At 46.5% G+C, this 18,500-nt stretch overlaps 2 protein-coding genes across 3 annotated transcripts; one reads left to right on the forward strand and one right to left on the reverse strand.

Moving 5' to 3' along the window:
- Positions 1–2,938: 2,938 nt before the first annotated feature.
- On the reverse strand, positions 2,939–6,857 carry LOC135231293 (uncharacterized). The gene is made up of 5 exons (XM_064285123.1): positions 6,725–6,857; positions 6,312–6,454; positions 5,971–6,262; positions 4,948–5,596; positions 2,939–4,107 (listed from the first exon to the last, which is right to left on the reverse strand). The coding sequence occupies exons 1-5, from the start codon at positions 6,855–6,857 to the stop codon at positions 4,053–4,055; spliced, it is 1,272 nt and encodes a 423-aa protein (XP_064141193.1). The 3' UTR covers positions 2,939–4,052.
- Positions 6,366–10,869, forward strand: DUSP6 (dual specificity phosphatase 6). 2 transcript variants are annotated; one of them, XM_003405245.4, is made up of 3 exons: positions 6,389–7,255; positions 7,904–8,341; positions 9,359–10,869. In XM_003405245.4, the coding sequence occupies exons 1-3, from the start codon at positions 6,856–6,858 to the stop codon at positions 9,664–9,666; spliced, it is 1,146 nt and encodes a 381-aa protein (XP_003405293.1). In that variant the 5' UTR covers positions 6,389–6,855; the 3' UTR covers positions 9,667–10,869. The 2 variants fall into 2 exon arrangements, with proteins under 2 accessions (XP_064139826.1, XP_003405293.1); XM_064283756.1 differs by lacking the exon at positions 7,904–8,341 and having other exon boundaries at positions 6,366–7,255.
- The last annotated feature ends 7,631 nt before the right edge of the window (positions 10,870–18,500 follow it).

An 18,500-nucleotide genomic window follows, 5' to 3' on the forward strand; every position in this document is an offset into this window, starting at 1 on the left:
GACCATTGTTTTTAAAAGGTTAGAGTGATTAGGGCCAAGGTCTGAATTTCACAATAGTTCATGTTTTTCCTCAGGTCATGTCATTCTGGCAAGGTGCGAGAGTGCCATCTAGTTTATAGGAAAGCTCTGGCCACTCCCTAGATAGGATTGTGGATGTGGTCTGGCCCTGCTGCTGCCCAGCTACCTCTTAGTCATGCTCTAATCTAGCCTGCCATCCTCCTCACCGGGAGAATCATTAAGTTGCATCCAATAACGCTCTGCAGCTCCTTGCCCCGGAACAAGCTGCGTGAAGCTGCCAAACCAGCATCTGCAGTTCTTAGGGCCTGCCCTTGTGGTATTTTCACTGGGGCTCATATTTAAAAATCTCTTTGGTCTTCTTTGTGCACAGCCTATCAATGCATATGGACAGTCCCTTAGGCCTTTTGGGCTCCCCGATTCACAAATGACTTACTATCTCTTTGAGGCACCGGTCAAGAGCCCTCAAGGTGAGTTTTGTGCACCCCACATACCCAGGGGTGGAATATCCAAGACGTGAGTTCACTACAGATTATTAAGTAAGCACAAATTAAGCCTGTGCTTACCTTGCTTGGTGGGTCATCCGCCCCTGTCAGGGACTATAAGTTTGAAAAGAGGCTTTGATTCTGTAGGCAGGTGCTGTGGGTTTGGGAGAGAGACAGATGCCAACCAGACCTAGAAGCAGAATCTTTGATATGGTGAAAAAATGTGAAATTGTTCACTACAGGTGATCTAGTAAGCCAGGTAAACACTGTGCTTACCTTGGATAATCCACCCCTGCATACATCCTTTACTTTAGATCATACTATTTCAAACATACCCTCTGTCATGGGTTGAATTCTGTCCCCCAAAAAATGTGTGTATCAATTTGGTTGGACCACGATTTCCAGTATTGTGCGGTTGTCCTCCATTTTGTGATCATAATTTTATGTTAAAGAGGATTAGGGTGGGATGTGACACCCTTAGTAAGGTCACATTCCTGACCCAAGGTAAAGGGAGTTTCTCTGGGGTGTGGCCTGCAGCACCTTTTATCTTACAAGAGATAAAAGGAAAGGGAAGCAAGCAGAGAGTGGGGGACCTTGTACCACCAAGAAAGCTGTGCCAGGAGCAGAGCGCGTCCTTTGGACCCGGGGTCCCTGCATGGAGTAGCCCCTGTTCCAGGGGAAAACTGATGAGAAGGCCAACAAAGAGAGAAAGCCTTCCCCTGGAACTGATGCCCTGAATTTGGACTTTTAGTCTACTTTACCGTGAAGAAATAAATTTCTCTTTGTTAAAGCCATTCACTTGTGGTATTTCTGTTATAGCAGCACTAGATGACTAGGACATCCTCCAAAAGCAATTAAATTCTGTTCTGAGACTTAGCTGAGCTGCTCTAAAGTTACTGACTGTCCCTTGGAGGGCCTCCCTGGATCCTCTAGAAGTGAATCTTCAACATGCCACAAGACTGTACTTTCAGTCAGGCCTTCCAAACACCCTTTCCCTACTTGCTCAAAATCGGTTTAGCTATTTTCACACGACGTGTTAATAAATGTCATTATATTCACAGAGATTACTCCAAGAAGATTAAAGGTCATGCCAACACATCTGGGCCTCATAAATCTCAAATGCCTCCAATCTCAGGAATTCCTGCAAAGCTGGAATGCTTCTTCAATAGCCAAGTGAAAAGTTATAATCAAAAGACTTACAAACAAGTCTTTTTTTTTAAGTGTATTGGGTTTATTTGAGCCTTATTAACAACTTTTAAGGAGCTTTTTGGGGGAAACACTAGGAAGAATTGAAGCATGTGTGTTTGGTGCATGCACACACGTACACAGAGAGAAAAGAGGATCTGTGACATTGCTTCTGTGCACTTACAATGGCTCAGAGATGCCTTGCTGAACATAGCCCTCTACATAATGAATGACAGATACCCTCGGAGGCCTCTGCAAGTAAGGAAGCCTGTGGTTTGTCTGGTGGCAAGAACGCTTATCTTCTGAGGGTGCTTTTCTTGGGCGCCTGGCCGATGAGTCAGGAAGGTGAGATTGGAGACAGGGTCACCAGTAACACCGTTTCAGCTTTCTAGAGGAATGAAGCAGTGGTTTTTAAAAAACCATCTTTTGAGTATCTGCTTTATGCCCTACACTTTTCTTATGTTATCTTGGTTGTCCCTATTTCTCAGTCCTTTGACGTGGGTATACATATTCCCCATTTTACATACTGCTGAGTTCCCTTCCCTGCTTTATTTTTCTCCATACATTTTCATTTTCTAATATACTGTATAACAATTGATTTTATTTATCATCTCTCCTCCCTAGAATGTAAACTCCAGGTGTGTCGGTATTCTCATCTGTTTTATTCAAAGCTGCTTTCCTGGCACAAGGAGGGAAGGGAGGAAGGGAGGGAGGGAGGGAGGGAGAGAGGGAGGGAGGTAGGCAGGCAGGCCCAGAGAGGCTAAGTGACTCTCTCTGTCAGAATACCAGTGAATGACGGAGCTAAGATTTGACCCCAAGCCCACGTACCACGCTGACACACTAGACAATAGTGGCTGTGAGGATTAGAATCTAAGGCAGATTTTAAGGGAGAACACGCATTTAGTGGCTGGTAGATTAATGAAGAGCTGCAGGCAAAGAAAACCAACCCATGTAAAGGCATCAGGGATATAAGCCTAACTTCTGATCCTTGAGATTTGTGGGGCGGGTACAACATAATATAAGAGGCTGGAAAAGCCTGGCGATCAGCAAAGAAAATGCAGACCTTGAAATCCTTCAAATTTAGGCAACAAACAGCCCTGGGTGGTGAGTATGGTGTCCACAGTGCCCATCATCTGTATATATGGTAATCCTTAAGAGACTGAGAATGACCTGGCTTCAAATCCTGAACCCACTGTTTGCTACTGTGTGACCACAGGCAAATTCCTTAATCTCTGTAAATAGGGCTAGTGCAAATGGGTTGTTGAAGACTGACTGAAATTATACACATGCAAGCACATAAGCACATAAATGGAGACCATGCCCAATACACATCATTTCTATTGTATCAGTGTGGTGTGGCAGCAGCATATGGTGCTTTAAAAGAGGACCCTCGTGGTGCAATGGTTAAGAGCCCGGCTGCTAACCAAGAGGTTGGCAGTTGGAATCCACCAGCTCCTTGGAAACCCTATGGGGCAGTTCTACTCTGTCCTATAGGGTCGCTAGGGGTCAGAACTCACTTGACTTGGCAAGGGTTTTTTTTTGTTGTTGTTGTTTAGTCCAGAGAAGTTAGAAAGGTAGCATTCTTTTTATTAAGAGTGCTAAAGGATTTTAAGCCTGGTCTAGGGCAGCACCAGGGTACCTGGGTGGTGGAAATCGTTAGCAACCCGCCTGGGACACCTGGGAAGAAAGGCCGGATGACCTGCTTCTGAAAACCCTAGTGAGCACAGGTCTACTATGGCACACATGGGGTCACTATGAGTTGGAATCTACTCAATGCCAACTGGCTTTTTTTTTTGGTCAGGACAGCACCTGCTTTGCTTGACAGCTGAGTTGGAATAGAATAAACTAGTTAGGGCAGTTTGCGCGGGGGGGCGGGGGGCGGCTGGGGGGCTGGGCAGGCCTCAAAGGGCATCTTTGGGTTGGAAAGAAATGTCCAAAAGGATCCCGATCATTTTGCCGGCTCCCAATTCAGAACAATGAAACTGGTATGAACTAAGCTAAAGCACACCTCCACCATATTAGGGAACTTCATTGTACCCGTTCAATTAACACTGCGACCCTATGAAGCTGCTATCATTATTACACTAATCGTACTAACGCGGAAAACTGCGGTTTCGAACAGTTAGATGATTTAACCAAGGTTACACATCTAAGAAGAGGTGGGGCAGAATTCAAACCCTGGCAGCCTCACTCCCGAGGGCCTTGATGCCGAACGATTAAAGATGCCACAAAGAAACGACATTCCTGTAGCGGTAGGGTTTCACGCAATAGAGAACCATGGGTAAAACTAACCGTTTCGTTATTCAGGTTGGCGAAGTGCTGGGATTGTCCTCCCAAATCTCTGCTGAAGCTCAAGTAACAGCACTTTCAAACTGGGTTTGAGTAGAAACCAACTTCCCTCTCTGCCTTTTCTGTTGGAGATCTGGATTAAAAGATTGTGCCCATCTCAATTCCGATGCCGGGCGTCCTGCCTCTCCCCACCCCGTCCCCGGGTCCTCGAGACGTTAGTCTCGAAGTGGGAACGTCCCTAACAGCTAGGGGACGGATGAGGGACATCAAATTCACGCAGGCCTCCCCGACTTGGAATGGGCAGATTTCCAGAAAAATCTGCAGAACTGGGATCTTAGTTCCAAATGCTGCCCAAAAAAGGCGCCCTGAGAGGAGCGCGGCAACCCCCACTTTAGCAGAGCGAGCTCCTCCAGGGGCTGTCTGCCTCCACGAGAGCTCCAAAATTGGCAACCTAGTCCTCGCAGCCGCCTTTTTTTAACCAACATTCTCGAAAGTAGTGAAGAGGCGGGTGATTAAAAATGCAAACTGCAGCGGGGGCTTCAGCAGGTAGGCCCAGGAGCGCGGGGCATCGGGCGAGAGGAGACCCCGCGACCTCAGGCGCCCTCAGCTACCGCCCGGGTTGGTGCAGAGGCCGGGAGGAGCGCTCTGAAAACCCTCTCCCCGCCGGCCTCTGCCCCCGCTTCCGCCTCCCAGGCCGCCGCAGGACAATGCGCGGCCTCTTTTCCGCCCAGGCTTAGGGAGGGGACTTGGCCGGATTAGGGCCCGCGCCTTCCGGCCGCGCCGGGCCGTGCCGGCCGCACACAGGTGGTTTTCCGCTCGCGAAGGACGGGCCAGGCCACTTTTATATAACAAAGCGCTCTGCGCGCCCGGAACGCGCCTCTCCGCCGCCGCGGCCCCCGCCCGGCCACGCCTTCATCCGGCCTCCCGCCCCGCCCCGCGACGCCTCGGCCCGGCTAGCTGCTCCCCTGGTTACCTGCTTGCTTGGTAGAGCCGTAGATACCGTCCCCGCGACTCCCCGCCCACCTCGGGAGCCAGGGAGTCCAAGTCGGCACTCCTTTTCGACCCCCCACCCCGTCCCAGGCCGCACGGAAGCCAGAGGCCGGCTCTCGGCCTCCGCACCGGTCCGGGAGGTCGAGCAACGCCCGGTGCCTGCCGAGCCGGGAGGTGGGACAGCGGGCAGCGGCAAGGAGCGCAGCGCGCAAGCGCGGCCGGGGCTCCGCGTGTGCCGGGCGCTGGGGGTGGGGGGTGCTGTAGCTTGCGCAGGGAAGGGGGGCCAGGCCGAAGTGGGGGACAGTGCCAGGCGGGGTGAAGGCTGCAGCCGGCCGGGTGTAGTGAGGCGCCCCTGGGACATGAGTCCTTGTCTATAGTAACCAGTCGTCCAGTCCGCCAGCTGAGCCCCCGCAGACTGCAAGCCTTTCGGCAGGACTTCCTTCCCACCTTGCTGGTGGCGAGGACGCCGGCTTGGCCCAGCGCGCCCTCGCGCACCTTACCTAGGCAGTCCCACCAGACCGGCTCCTCAGTCGGAAGCCGAGCTCGCTGACCAGAAATGATTAACGAGCGCGACCCCCCCGTGTGCGATGGGTGGCGGAAGGGCGGTGATTTAGGTCCCCAGAACAGTCGTTCTTAACGCCCCACGCTACTAGAGCGAAATAAAACATCAGGCTGCCCAACCAGTTTGCTTCTGCAGCCTCCACTTTTTATTTGATAAATTAAAAGAGTTAAAAAAAAAACTTCATTGTGCTTGTTTAGACAACCAGACATTTGTTTGTTTGCTTGCTTTAAAATGTTTCAACCAAGTCCTGATTTGTTTCGAAAAACGTAGGATTAGCATTTAACACTTCATCGGTCACTAAAGCCCAGGCAGTTCACCAGTCCCAACAAAGCCTCGGCTAAAAGAACATCAAGCAAACAGAGCTAGCCTTTTTAAACAGGCAAATAAATAAATGCCACACACTGCCTAAAGAAGTGCGGGGGGAGGGGGAGGGTCAAGGCGAACTCGGGCCCGAGTGAATTTGAAGGGAAAAAGTCAGCTTAAGTTTTCCTAAAGCTACCTCGCGAACATAGGCGTCTCGAACAAGGGCTTTTGTGTCTTCTAATTGCACCATTTGTGCGCAAAAGTTCCGACGCGAAGTGTGAACTCTCAACAAAAGGAAACATGAGACAACTGAAGTGCCCTGGTTTATGTGCCCTGCTCCTCCTCCGCCACCGCCTCCTTTTCTTTCTCCTTCCTCCTGCGGAGCCCGCTGTTGCAGCTTGTTTGCACTGGGGCTTATCCGGAGCGGAAATTCCTTTCCGTTTTTGTGAATGACAAACTCATTAACAATTCATCAACACAACCTGTTCCAGCCGGCCCGTCCCCACGGCAACAGCCCCTTCCGCAGCTCGCTCATTGGCTGACTCCGAGAATGTATCCATTGAGACGCTCGCTGTTTGTATCCATTGAGGAGCAGCCTCGCGCAGGGTTGTGCGAAGGCTGAGACCTAGGGACAGTGAGCAAATCGAGGCTTGAATAATCCCGAGGAGAAAGACGCCCGGGTGGATTTGAGGTGCAGCCTTGAAGGGAGGGATTAGGAGCTCCTGGACTTTTTTTCCCCTTCCCTTTCGGTAGCCCGGAGTCCAAATTAATTGGATTTCATTCACTGGGGAGGAACAAAACTGCCTGGGCAGCTCCATTCAGAGAGACCCATTGACAGCCCGGCGCAGAGGGAACCGCCGGCTTCACTTCTGTCTCGCCTTCCCCAACCGCTAACCTCGGCTTGGGAAAGGCGAAGCGGAATCAAACCCTGCTCCGGGAGCGGCGGGCTCGCGCGGCGCGCTCGGCCTATGCCTGCCCCGAGGGGCGTCTGGTAGGCACCCCGCCTTCGCCCGCAGCTCGACCCCCATGATAGATACGCTCAGACCCGTGCCCTTCGCGTCGGAAATGGCGATCAGCAAGACGGTGGCGTGGCTCAACGAGCAGCTGGAGCTGGGCAACGAGCGGTTGCTGCTGATGGACTGCCGGCCGCAAGAGCTGTACGAGTCGTCTCACATCGAGTCGGCCATCAACGTGGCCATCCCGGGCATCATGCTGCGGCGCCTGCAGAAGGGCAACCTGCCGGTGCGCGCGCTCTTCACGCGCAGCGAGGACCGGGACCGCTTTACCCGGCGCTGCGGCACTGACACGGTGGTGCTCTACGACGAAAGCAGCAGCGACTGGAACGAGAACACGGGTGGCGAGTCGGTGCTCGGGCTACTGCTCAAGAAACTCAAGGACGAGGGCTGTCGGGCCTTCTACCTGGAAGGTACGCTCCCGGGGCTCCGCGCGCCACGTTGAGCGGAGGGCGCCCGGGTGTAAGCTACGGGCCGCGGACTGCGGGCGGGACTTACGGACTGAAAATGCCCCTGCTGCGCTCGGCTGGCGCTTTGATGCCACGCTGCCTCGCCAGGGCCCGGCCACCCGGCGGGGGCCGTAAACCGCGTGCGTTCCGCGCCGGCGAGCCTGTCCCGCGCAGAAGCCACCCGCTTCCGGCCGCCGGCACGGGCCGTTCTTTTCCAACGAGTTCTCTGGCTGCCTACTCGCAACATCTTTCTTCTCCTGCTTTCTGTTGATCGATTTTGAATTAAGATTTGCAGAACAGGAGAGGTCGTTTCGGTGCAGATTGGCACTTCTTATTCTTAGTCACTTAAAATATTCGAAAAAGTTGCCATTTTGTGTGCTTCCGGAATGAAAAGAAGAAGAGATCCGAGAGGAAGCGGGCAGTCCGTTCGTTCCTCTCCCGAGGGTGCACATTGAAGTGTATTTCTTTTCTTTTTTGGTTTTATGTGTAGGGGGAGGGGAAGGGGCTTGTAGGGTGCTCGTGGCGTTTCCTGCCGCCAGCCTGCGGTTCTCACAAGCTGTGAAAACTACTACGGGATCTCGGGTTACAGTATTGCTTTTCTCGTCCTGGCAGGTGGCTTCAGTAAGTTCCAAGCCGAGTTCGCCCTGCACTGCGAGACCAATCTAGACGGCTCGTGTAGCAGTAGCTCACCGCCCTTGCCAGTGCTGGGACTCGGGGGTCTGCGGATCAGCTCCGACTCCTCCTCCGACATTGAATCTGACCTTGACCGAGACCCCAATAGTGCCACGGACTCGGATGGCAGCCCGCTGTCCAACAGTCAGCCTTCCTTTCCGGTGGAGATCTTGCCCTTCCTCTACCTGGGCTGTGCCAAGGACTCCACCAACCTGGACGTGTTGGAGGAGTTTGGCATCAAGTACATCTTGAACGTCACTCCCAATTTGCCGAATCTCTTTGAGAACGCAGGAGAGTTTAAATACAAACAGATCCCCATCTCGGATCACTGGAGCCAAAACCTGTCCCAGTTTTTCCCTGAGGCCATTTCTTTCATAGGTGAGGCTAATTGACACTCGTTGCTCTGACTTTTAAATGTAAAACTTCCAGCTATTCATAGAGTTTAACGTTTTAATTGTTCTTGCTATTTGCTAATTCGTTGGACTGCAGGTCTCTAAGGTTCAGAGAGCGTTCTTAATACTGGTTTACCTTCTTGCTAAGCAAAGTGCCTTTTGACGTGCTTGCAGACCACGGGTGTAGTTGAAATGCTGATTGTTTCTCGAAATCTTTAAATTCAGTCATTTGAAAGGGGGAGGAGATGACAGTGATTATCAGACAGAATATTCCCACATCTAAGGGCTAAATAGAAGTACCTTCTGTAGACAGGAATTCTGGCATTACTTAATAGTTTAAAGAAGATCTTGGAGTTATTTTAGGACATCAAGTTAATTGTTGGAAAGCAGTTGAATGCGAAATATTGTCCAGTTCAATGATACTGTGATACTGGTAACAGTGAGATAGTGCCTGTAACGTGAACCCAGCAGGAAGAGCTGTGGGCTGGAAGCCTGGGAGAAGCGAATCTCCAGGCATTGTAATGCATTTCCTATTACAAAGGAACTCATTTTCAGGCCATGTCGACATCCTGTTCCTCCTAATGGGCTGTCCCCTGTGACTTCCCTCTCTCTTTTAAAATGCCTGAATACCCCCATTGTTAGCTGCACAACAGTTGGAGAATAATTTAATAGACCCTTGCAGTCTGCTTGTCTGTATAAAAGGCATTCACAACCATATTGTAGGGTTTCTGGTATTCACATGCTGGGGCAAAGAATGCACACATTAAGGAGTTTTTTGTTGGCAGAAACTTTGTACAAAAGCTCCCTTTTCAGAAAATATCTGAAATATGTAATTGTGCCCCAGTGTACATGTTTTATCTCAGTGATACATTTTCTGCTGCCTCCTGGGCTCAACTGCCACACACAATATTTTTCTTTTTTTAATTCATTGTTTTGACTGATCATTCACAAAAGGTGATTTCGGTCTACTGAAATCTTGCCTTTCTTTTTTGTGTGTTCACAGATGAAGCGCGGGGCAAAAACTGTGGCGTCTTGGTGCATTGCCTGGCTGGCATCAGCCGCTCGGTCACCGTGACTGTGGCTTACCTTATGCAGAAGCTCAATCTGTCGATGAACGACGCTTATGACATTGTCAAGATGAAGAAATCCAACATCTCCCCCAACTTCAACTTCATGGGCCAGTTGCTGGACTTCGAGAGGACGCTGGGACTGAGCAGCCCCTGTGACAACCGAGTCCCGGCACAGCAGCTGTATTTCACCACACCCTCCAACCAGAATGTCTACCAGGTGGACTCCCTGCAATCCACGTGAAAGGGCCCCACGCCCCTCCTCACTAGGGTGTGGTTGTTCCTTCAGCAGTTTCTCTTGGCAGCATCAGCTGGGCTGCTTTGTTTGTGTGTGGCCCCAAGTGTCAAAATGACACCAGCTGTCTGTATTAGACAAGGTTACCAAGTACGGAATTGGTTATTACGAAGGGAGAGATTTGCTCCATTCCCTTTGGAAGAACAGGACACGCTGTATAAATACAGGCAGTAGCTTTGCTCCATACCCAGGCATACAGCCTACCCATGCAGGGACTGGAATTTGAGGACTTCCAGGTATATAGGGTAGGACCAAATGGTAGGGTAGGAGCATGTGTTCTTTAGGGCCTTGTATGGCTGTTTCTTTTGCATCTGGAACTGACTATATATTGTCTTCAGTGAAGACTGATTTAATTTTCATATAGAGGAACCAAAGAGAGGTTTCAGCTCTGTATTTGTGGAATCAGTTTGCAAAAAAAAAAAAAAAGATCTGATACTACATTTGATTATTGTAAATATTTGATCTTAAATCATTTGACAGTGTTTGTTTGCATTGTGTTTGTTGTTTCTTTGATGGGTTTAAAAATCATCCAAAGGGAGAAAGAGCAATATGTCACTTAAGACAAAACAAACAAACAAAAAAGAATATGTTGCTTTTTCCTAATCCAAAGGGTATATTTGCAGCATGCTCAACTTTACTGTACCAACTCTGAATGGCATTTTCATGGACAATATTATCACTAAGACCTTGTTATGGTGCAGTCTTTGGTCTCTTTCATGTATCTTGCTTATGACTTTTTTTTTTTTCTGTTCACATAGTTCGACTATGCCTTATCTTTGTAAATATTTTGGCTTGTGTCGTCTCAAGGGGGATATCTTGAAAAGACACCAAAATCATGGGCACACTTTTTTTTTTTTTTTAAACTTCAGCTGTGCTAAACAGCGTATTACCTCTGTACAAAATTCTTCAGGGAGTGTCACCTCAAATGCAATACTTTGAGTTGGTTTCTTTCCTTTTTGAAAAAGATTTGTATAAAACTGGAAGTGTGTGTGTGAGCATGGGTACCCACTTGCTAAGTGAAATGCATATGGTTGTGAAGAAGGGACAGTTAAATTGCTCCCATTATATTCACGGTGTAAAGTTTTGAGCTGGAATTTATTATAAGAATGTAAAACCTTAAATTATTAATAAATAACTATTTTGGCTATTGAATGTGTATTTTGTTTTCTTAATCTCTCCTTAGCTTTTCTGGTATGTGAAGTTATACATTTTAGGAGAAATTTTTCAGTGGGGGCACTGATAGCAGCTTGTAATATAAATGTACAAATCTGTAATTTTTTAAGCTAACTCCTAGAATGTCTTTCAGGTGCACTTACAAAACTTATCTCTGGCTTCAAATAAAGACAGCATCATAGAATGGGCATACTTAATGTGTGTGGACAACAGTTCGTGAAAATTATAACGTATATCTCATTGTTGTCGAGTTGTTGCCAACTCATGGTGACCCTACAGGACAGAGGAGAACTGCCCCATAGGTTTTCCAAGGCTGTAATCTTTACAGCAGCAGACTGCCACATCTTTTTCCCACAGGGCAGCTGGTGAGTTTGAACCACTGACCTTTTGGTTAGCAGCCGAACACTTAGACACTGTGCCACCATGAAAATTATAGTGACACCAAAAAAAAAAAAAAAAAGCCATACAGCATACCTTACTAAGGTATAAGATTAACATATTCATGAATAGGAATAAAGAGGGGTACCAGGATGACAAGGAGTTCCTGCGTAGAAGAAACTATGAAGCGATCAATCACTATGCTAGCTCAAGGGTTGGCAGTTCATAGACATGCCTTGGGAGACAGGCGTGGTGATCTGTTTCTAAAATATTTCTGAAAGCTCACAGCCTTGAAAACCCTATGGAGTAGTTCTTTGCACACATGGGGTCACCATGAGTTGGAATTGGCTTGACGATAATTAAGAGTGACAACCAGATATTTCCTTCCTCGTCAATCTTCTAAAAAAGGCTCAGAAATGCCAGAGGGAGAGTGGAGATAACCCTTTTTCCAGTTTGTTTTCACTATGTGGCAATTCTACCTGTAAGTTATCCTACTATTGGAATAATGAATCCAGAATGGTGTCTCTCTCTCCTCTGATCCCCACGTAAGGTATATTTAAGCTTTCTTGCTGAGCCTAAATGTGGCTTTAGAATTCAGTTCATGCACGTTGACACTTAAGGTGAAACTTTAACCATCTTGTGCTTTGTGCTTAGCTGGTTTAGAATGTGGGCCTGAAACTCCCATTGAACTTTTATGTAAAGATTATTCTGCACAGCTTCTTTCAAGATAAAGGCTGAATATCCTGTGATTTTCCCTGGGGCTTCCACTCTCCTTTGCCTGTGTAAAAAGGTATACAACCCAAAATAAAAGTAAAGGGCAGGTGCACCAAGTCAAAAGAACTAGATCATACCTGATCTCCAGTTTGGGCCGTTTTCACAAGGAGACTTCATCTGAGACAGAAAGATAAACTTTTTACCCACATGGCACATGTGAGATATTAGCTGAATTTTTGGATAATCTGCATTTTAAGGGGAAAGTGGCCCTCATGCTATGACAACGGTATCACACTGTCCAGTGGGATTTTTTAGCAACTAAGCCTGTATACAAGGCAAACAAAAGCAGTGTAGAGAAATACCAGTTTGCCTCTCCTATTTAGGTGCCCCAAGTCAGCAGGAACTCAGAAAGGAGAAGTGGGTTGCAGGTCAACTTGGCTAGTGTTAATCCAGTTCTGAACGGTTTCCGCTCCTGGCATTCCCTAAACTGCCTGTTCAAAGTAGGGATTTACAAGCAGTGTTAGCAATTTCCTGTCCAGCTGCAGCTCAAGTAGCTGCCTGCTTTTTCCCCCTTTCTTTTCTTTCTTTCTCTCTTTCTTCTTCTTCTTTTTTAAACTATGGACTGTAGACAATTTTAGTGCATTTCCTTTTTGTGGATTATCATCTCTTTTCCTCCTCAAACCTGCATACATTGAGTTCCTGCTGCCGGGCTCAAGCCGACAGCTGGCCTCCCCAGCACTTCCTCTCGTTTCACTGTGGGTTTGTTGTTTGTCAGTCCACTTCTGAAATTAATAATGTTTTCTGGCAAAGTGCCATAAGCCATTACCACAAAGGGGAAGTAACACATATGAATAGCAGGAAGCCATGCAGGGTCACAGTGTGAGCTGAACCTGTGGAGGGAGGATAATTGAGCCTGGCCCATTCAGCAAGTGTCCAACTGCGATTTGGGAAGAGGGAGCTTGCTGCATTTAAGCTGCTCAAGCTGTGAAGAAAAAAAAAGTTCCCAATAAATTGGTAGCAAATGGTCTTCGTCATCAGCTGAAGAAAGGCGAGAGAGCAAGAAGAGTTTGAGACCCCTATAAAGTTGCCGCGTTTGGGGTTTCTCGCCCCTTTCCTGGCATACTGTTTCATAAGGCTGGTGATCAGAGGGGTGCCTGCTTCTCTTGATTCCCACAAAAGAACTCACGTTAAATGGGTGGTTTTTACTGTTCACATAGGCCAGAAGATTCGAAGAGCTATTTTCTTTCTTTCTCTTTCTTCTGTGTAAGGTGGAAGGTTGTAACTGACAGCATGGGCCCCCACCTCACCCTGCACCTCCCTTTTCTCCTGGCCATTCCACGCCTCCTCTGGTTCCTTTGTGCTTGCAGAAGCTGTGTGAAGGCGATCATTTTGTATCTTGGAGTTGAACTCCCTTTCTGAATGGAGCCTGCATGGTTACTAGGGCAACCTTTGCCAGCAGCTGCAGCTCCCCGGGCCTCCCTCCTCACCTGCTGTCCGTCTCCATTAGTGGCTTCTTCAGGTCTCAGAGAAATCTATGCCTTTCCCGCCCTTCTGCAGGAGGCTGGGAGGCTTTTTAGGAGGGGAGGTTATCTGCTGGTTTGGTGCAGGGGGAATAGGGTTTAGGGAATGCACTGGCGAATGGTATGAAGAGGCTTAAGGATTAAAATTGGGACTAGAAAATGTTGGCTGGGCATAGAAATACCAACATAGCCTTCAAAGGAGTAAAAATGGAGATTCACCCTGACTCTGCAGTTAGGAAGACCTGAGCTCTAACTTCTGTTTTCTGACTAATGAAGTGGGTCTTTCTGGGCAAGGCAGCAACTTTACTGACTTTCTTTTTTCTTATCTGGAAGATGGATTTACCTCTAAATCTAGGACTCTTGTAATTCCAGCCTTCTGGTCATGGGCTGGGGTCCCTGGGTGGTATAAATGATTAAGCACTTGACTACTTACTGAAAAGGCTGGAAATTCCAACACACCCTGGGGTGCATCAATCTGGTTCCGAAAGACCACAGCCTCGAAAACCCCGTGGAGCGTAGTTCTACTCTGCACACATGGGGTTGCCATGAGCTGGAATTGACTCCAAGGCAACTGGTTTGGCTGGTTTGTTTTTTGTTATGGGTTGGTGATTCTTACTAAGTGATGAAATGAGGCACAGAGTAGATAAAACATAATAACTAACATTTATTAAGGACAGCAGGTACCGTACTCCATGTACAATATTATCTCATTTAATTCTCAGAACAGCTGTGTGAGGTAGGCCTGGGTGTTATCCTTATTTTCCAATAAGGAAACTGAGGCAGAGAGAGGCCAATATCTTTCCTAACATCACTTAGATGGAACATAGTAGAACTGAGCTTTGAACCCAGGTGTGCTGGCTCCTAAGCACACTCTGATAATCATTGACAGGGAGGCAAATCCAAACCTCTCCTGTTTTGATGCCTTTAGCTCTTCCTGTTGTAAAAGGCTTGTCATCATTCTTTGCTCCTCTTTATAAAACCCCGTGATCTTGGCTAGGAAGTGGTGACCCCATTTTGCAGCTGAGGAAGTGGAGGAAGCAGAGGTTAAGTGACCTGCCAAATCAAACCTGAATTCAGCAGCCAAATCATGAGAGAACTGAGGGTCCCAGCTGGTGTGCTGCCAGAGAGGTGGCCTCCATCTGGAAGCTTCTATTCTCCCTCTCCACTGAGAGGTTGCCATATCTTGGGTCCACCAACACATAAATTACAGGACTGATTTTCCTAAGGATCTCTACAGCAGCTAGCAGCTGTCCAGCCTCCTCCTGACCCTTGCCCACACTCCCCTTGCACCAAAGAATTTCACTTCCTCCCTCTGCTCCCTCTTTAAAGTGAGATGGGGTGGGGAAGGGGACACGTTATGGAGATCTGCAGAATCAGAAAGGCGGACAGGTTAGCAAATTAACCAATAATGAGAGGAAGGCAGAAAACACAGCAAGGGCAGATCGTGCGGTAGTTGGCTTTAAGTAACTATTCTTGAAAAGTCCTTTAAAAAAAGTCAGTCTTCAGACCTTAAACCACTTCAGGAGAATTATTTTTGGTGTGCATTTATATGTACTTCCTAACAGAGCCATAATTGGTTTTCAAAAGACCCTGCAAGGCTTTCAAATACCCTTACTCCCCTTGTGTTCTTATTGCTCATTTAGTAATTGGCTCTTAATCAGTCCAGTTTTGGTGACTGAATCTTCAAACGTCTGTAAAGTCCAAAATTGATTTCCTAAGAGTATTTAAGGACATGGAACAAAGTTCAACCAATTCACAAATATTTATCCAGGCCTTGATGTGCATTGTAGTGGTTCTATGAAAACAAGGTTAAAATAAAAGGCAAGGGAAGGCTTGATCGGGACCCCTCAGAGGCTAAAGGCAACATTGTATTTCTAAATGTAACCACTTAATCTTTCTGTTAGTGCCCTAAATCAAAGAGGAACTCTCAAAGGACTACTGGGCAAGTCCTTGCATGTTCCTATACCTCCAATCCTCCAACTAACATTTTAGACCTTATATTTTATTTTTCATATAGGGAAGGATTAACAGCCCACATTTATATAATTTTGCCCACCCACTTCTCTTCTTTGTTATGGAAAAGGCAGTTACAGAGCATGTGCCGTCCATTGCCTATGACAGACCAGAAGTTTTGGACCGCTGTATCTCCAAAAATGAATCCTCAGACACCAGGAGGAAAAGCAAAGAAATACCATACCTTACTTGATCATGATATTCTAAAAAGCACAAAGCCAGTCTGAAAATGATTGCTGCTTCCTAGCTAGAATCTTCCCTCTTCGGCTTTTGGAGAAAAAGTATTTATTACATTAAATATTTTTCATTAGGTTCAGTTTGATTCCTATTGAAAATGCTAATAGGAGAAGGAAAGAAAGCAAGGAAGGCAGAGAAGGACCACGTAGCTCCCTGAACAGGAATTACCCGTTATCTTATTTCCAGTCATCTATTGCTACGTAATAAACCACACCAAAACCTAGTGGCTTCAAACAGCAACAATCACTTATTTTGTCCAAAAACCAAACCAAACCCGTTGCTCTTGAGTCAATTCTGACTCACAGCAACTCTACAGGACAGAGTAGAACTGCCCCATAGGGTTTCCAAGAAGTACCTGGTGGATTTGAGCTGCTGACTTTTGGTTAGCAGCTGTAGCTCTTAACCACTACGCCACCAAAGTTTCCTCAGTTTGTCCTTGTATCTGCAATATGAGCAGAACTCAGCAGGGAAGGTTGGACTCTGCTCTCTGCAGTATTGGCTGAGGCAGCTTGACTGCGGGCTGGAGGATTCATTCCCAAGATAGCTCATTCACCTGGCTCTCACACTTTGGTGCTGGCTAGCTGTTAATTGGGAGCTCAGTGGATGTGAAGGCCATGGGCTTTGGTTCCTCTCCATGTGGCCTGAATTTCCACACAACGTGGTGGCTGAGCTCCATGGGTGAGCATCTCCCAAGGGAGAGGCAGGTGGAAGCCGTATTGCCTTTTATAACCTAGGCTTGGAAGTCACTTCTCCCATTCACAAAGGCCTGTCCTGGGTTCAAGGAGAGGGGACATAGAATTTACTTTTGGGGGTGGGGCAAGATTCTGCAAGAGCACGTGAAATGGAAAATATTGTTGCAGTCATTTGGGGAAAATACAAACTTCTACATCTTGCATGGAAGCTGCTTGAATGTAGGACTATAAAAATTGTGAGTCCCCATTGAGTTGGATCAAAAAACGCTTAGGCATATAAGTCTCATGGTCCTACTCTGAAAACATTAGAGTTATTAACACTGCTGTGATTATATTTTTAATCCAACTCCCTTTTCATCTGTCTCTATATTGACACATCAAAACAAACATTTTTTCTTTTTAGACTGACCCATAAAATAAAAGATACAATAGGGTTTTTACAAAAGAATGTTCATTTTTCATTCTGGCATAGATATGTTTGAGATTGATTCATTCAAATGATTGAGTGTAACAATAGTTCATTATTTTCATGCACAATAGTATTCCATTACTGCATAATATCCCATAGTATTCTGTTATAGTAGTCCATCTTACATTGATAGACATTTGGGTTGCTTCCAGTTTTGACTATTATGAACAATACAGCAAAGAACATTTCTGTCCAAGTATCCTGATATGCATGTGTACAAGTCTCCCTGGGGTATATACAGAAGACTGAGATAGGTATAGACTATGTACATTCCTAACTTCAGATAATCACAAATTGTTTTCAAAGTGGTTATACCAATTTACACCCTCATCAACAATTTTTGAGTTTTCATATTGTTCCATGTCTTTGTCAACACTTGGTATTGCCAGACTGTTTTTTTATAGTCCTGGCCTATCTGGTGGATATGAAACTGTATTTGATTATGATTTAAATTTCCATTTTTCTCATTCCCGATGAGGCTGAACCCTTTACTTATGTTTATTGGCTGTAGGGTATCTCATTTTGTGAGTGCTTGTTCAAGTCTTTTGCCGAATTTTCCATTGCATTACTTTCATTTTTTATATAACAATTGTGAGGATGGCACAGGACCAGGCAGTATTTTTTTCCATTGTCCACAGGGTCGCTGTGAGTTAGAATCTACTCGACAGCACCTAACAATAATGACAAGATCTTTATTGATTATATGTATTGAAACTATCAGTATAATATTTTTCAAACTTTATTCCTTTGGTCCTCCTCAGGGAAGAGCCAAGGTGCATTTGGGGGGCAGAAGTACACTGCACAGCTCTTAAGGGTGCCAAGCAGAAAGATAATGACTTAAATGGCAGTGGGAAGCCCTGCCCCAGGACCTTACATTTTTTGGATCAATGGATTTGTTTGAAGATGTTTGAAAACCACTGATTGACTCTGACAAATGTGGAAACAGAGTCAGAGGTATTAAGTGACTTGAAAGAATAATTACTTTTGAGTATCTAGATTTAAGTGGGGGCTGGTCTAGAAATGTTTTGGGGTACATTGAATCTGGAACCAAGTATTGCAGAGGCAACATGCACAGGACCCTACACTTGTGGATAATGAATTATGCCCAGTTTTGGAAGTAGTTAAAGTCAAATTCTTTGCAAGACATGGCAAGAATATTTCTCAAGTTATAGAACACAGAGCAAAAATCAGGATGCCCAGGGATATGGAGGATGAAATTTTTTTAAAGTTGAAGACTAGAAATAATTGTAATTTTTGTCTCTCTTCCCAGTTACTTTTGGTTTAAGAATCCTGCAATATTAGGGAGAATTAGGTCCAGAGGCTTATAATAGAGAACTAAAACCAAGAGTCATCAAAACACATGAGGGTGTATTCTCTCCTGTGAAAGTCAGAAAGTAGGAAAGCCTTGGCAAGTATGGCAACTTCTCAGATTATTTGTGACTCAGGCTCATCCTATCTTTGATCCCTAAGATAGAGGCTGTGTCTCTAGTCATCGTGTTTATTTTCCAGTCAGCAGGAAGAAGGAAAGACAGAAAGAAAGAGTTCACTTCCCAGCAGAGTCAGTTCCCTTAAAGGGGGGTCATGTAA

The sequence above is a fragment of the Loxodonta africana genome, chromosome 4 (genome assembly GCF_030014295.1).
Source record: "Loxodonta africana isolate mLoxAfr1 chromosome 4, mLoxAfr1.hap2, whole genome shotgun sequence".
Taxonomy (NCBI): Eukaryota; Metazoa; Chordata; class Mammalia; order Proboscidea; family Elephantidae; genus Loxodonta; species Loxodonta africana.

What these genes read in the sequence shown, in the direction of transcription:
- DUSP6 (XM_003405245.4), top strand. Translation starts at nt 6,856, where the DNA reads ATGATAGATACGCTCAGACCCGTGCCCTTCGCGTCGGAAATGGCGATC. An exon ending in TCGGGCCTTCTACCTGGAAG is followed by an intron (nt 7,256 to 7,903) that starts GTACGCTCCCGG and finishes TCGTCCTGGCAG; the next exon opens with GTGGCTTCAGTAAGTTCCAA. An exon ending in TGAGGCCATTTCTTTCATAG is followed by an intron (nt 8,342 to 9,358) that starts GTGAGGCTAATT and finishes GTGTGTTCACAG; the next exon opens with ATGAAGCGCGGGGCAAAAAC.
- LOC135231293 (XM_064285123.1), bottom strand. Translation starts at nt 6,857, where the DNA reads ATGGGGGTCGAGCTGCGGGCGAAGGCGGGGTGCCTACCAGACGCCCCT. An exon ending in TTCGCCTTTCCCAAGCCGAG is followed by an intron (nt 6,455 to 6,724) that starts GTTAGCGGTTGG and finishes CACTGTCCCTAG; the next exon opens with GTCTCAGCCTTCGCACAACC. An exon ending in GGACGGGCCGGCTGGAACAG is followed by an intron (nt 6,263 to 6,311) that starts GTTGTGTTGATG and finishes AAAAACGGAAAG; the next exon opens with GAATTTCCGCTCCGGATAAG.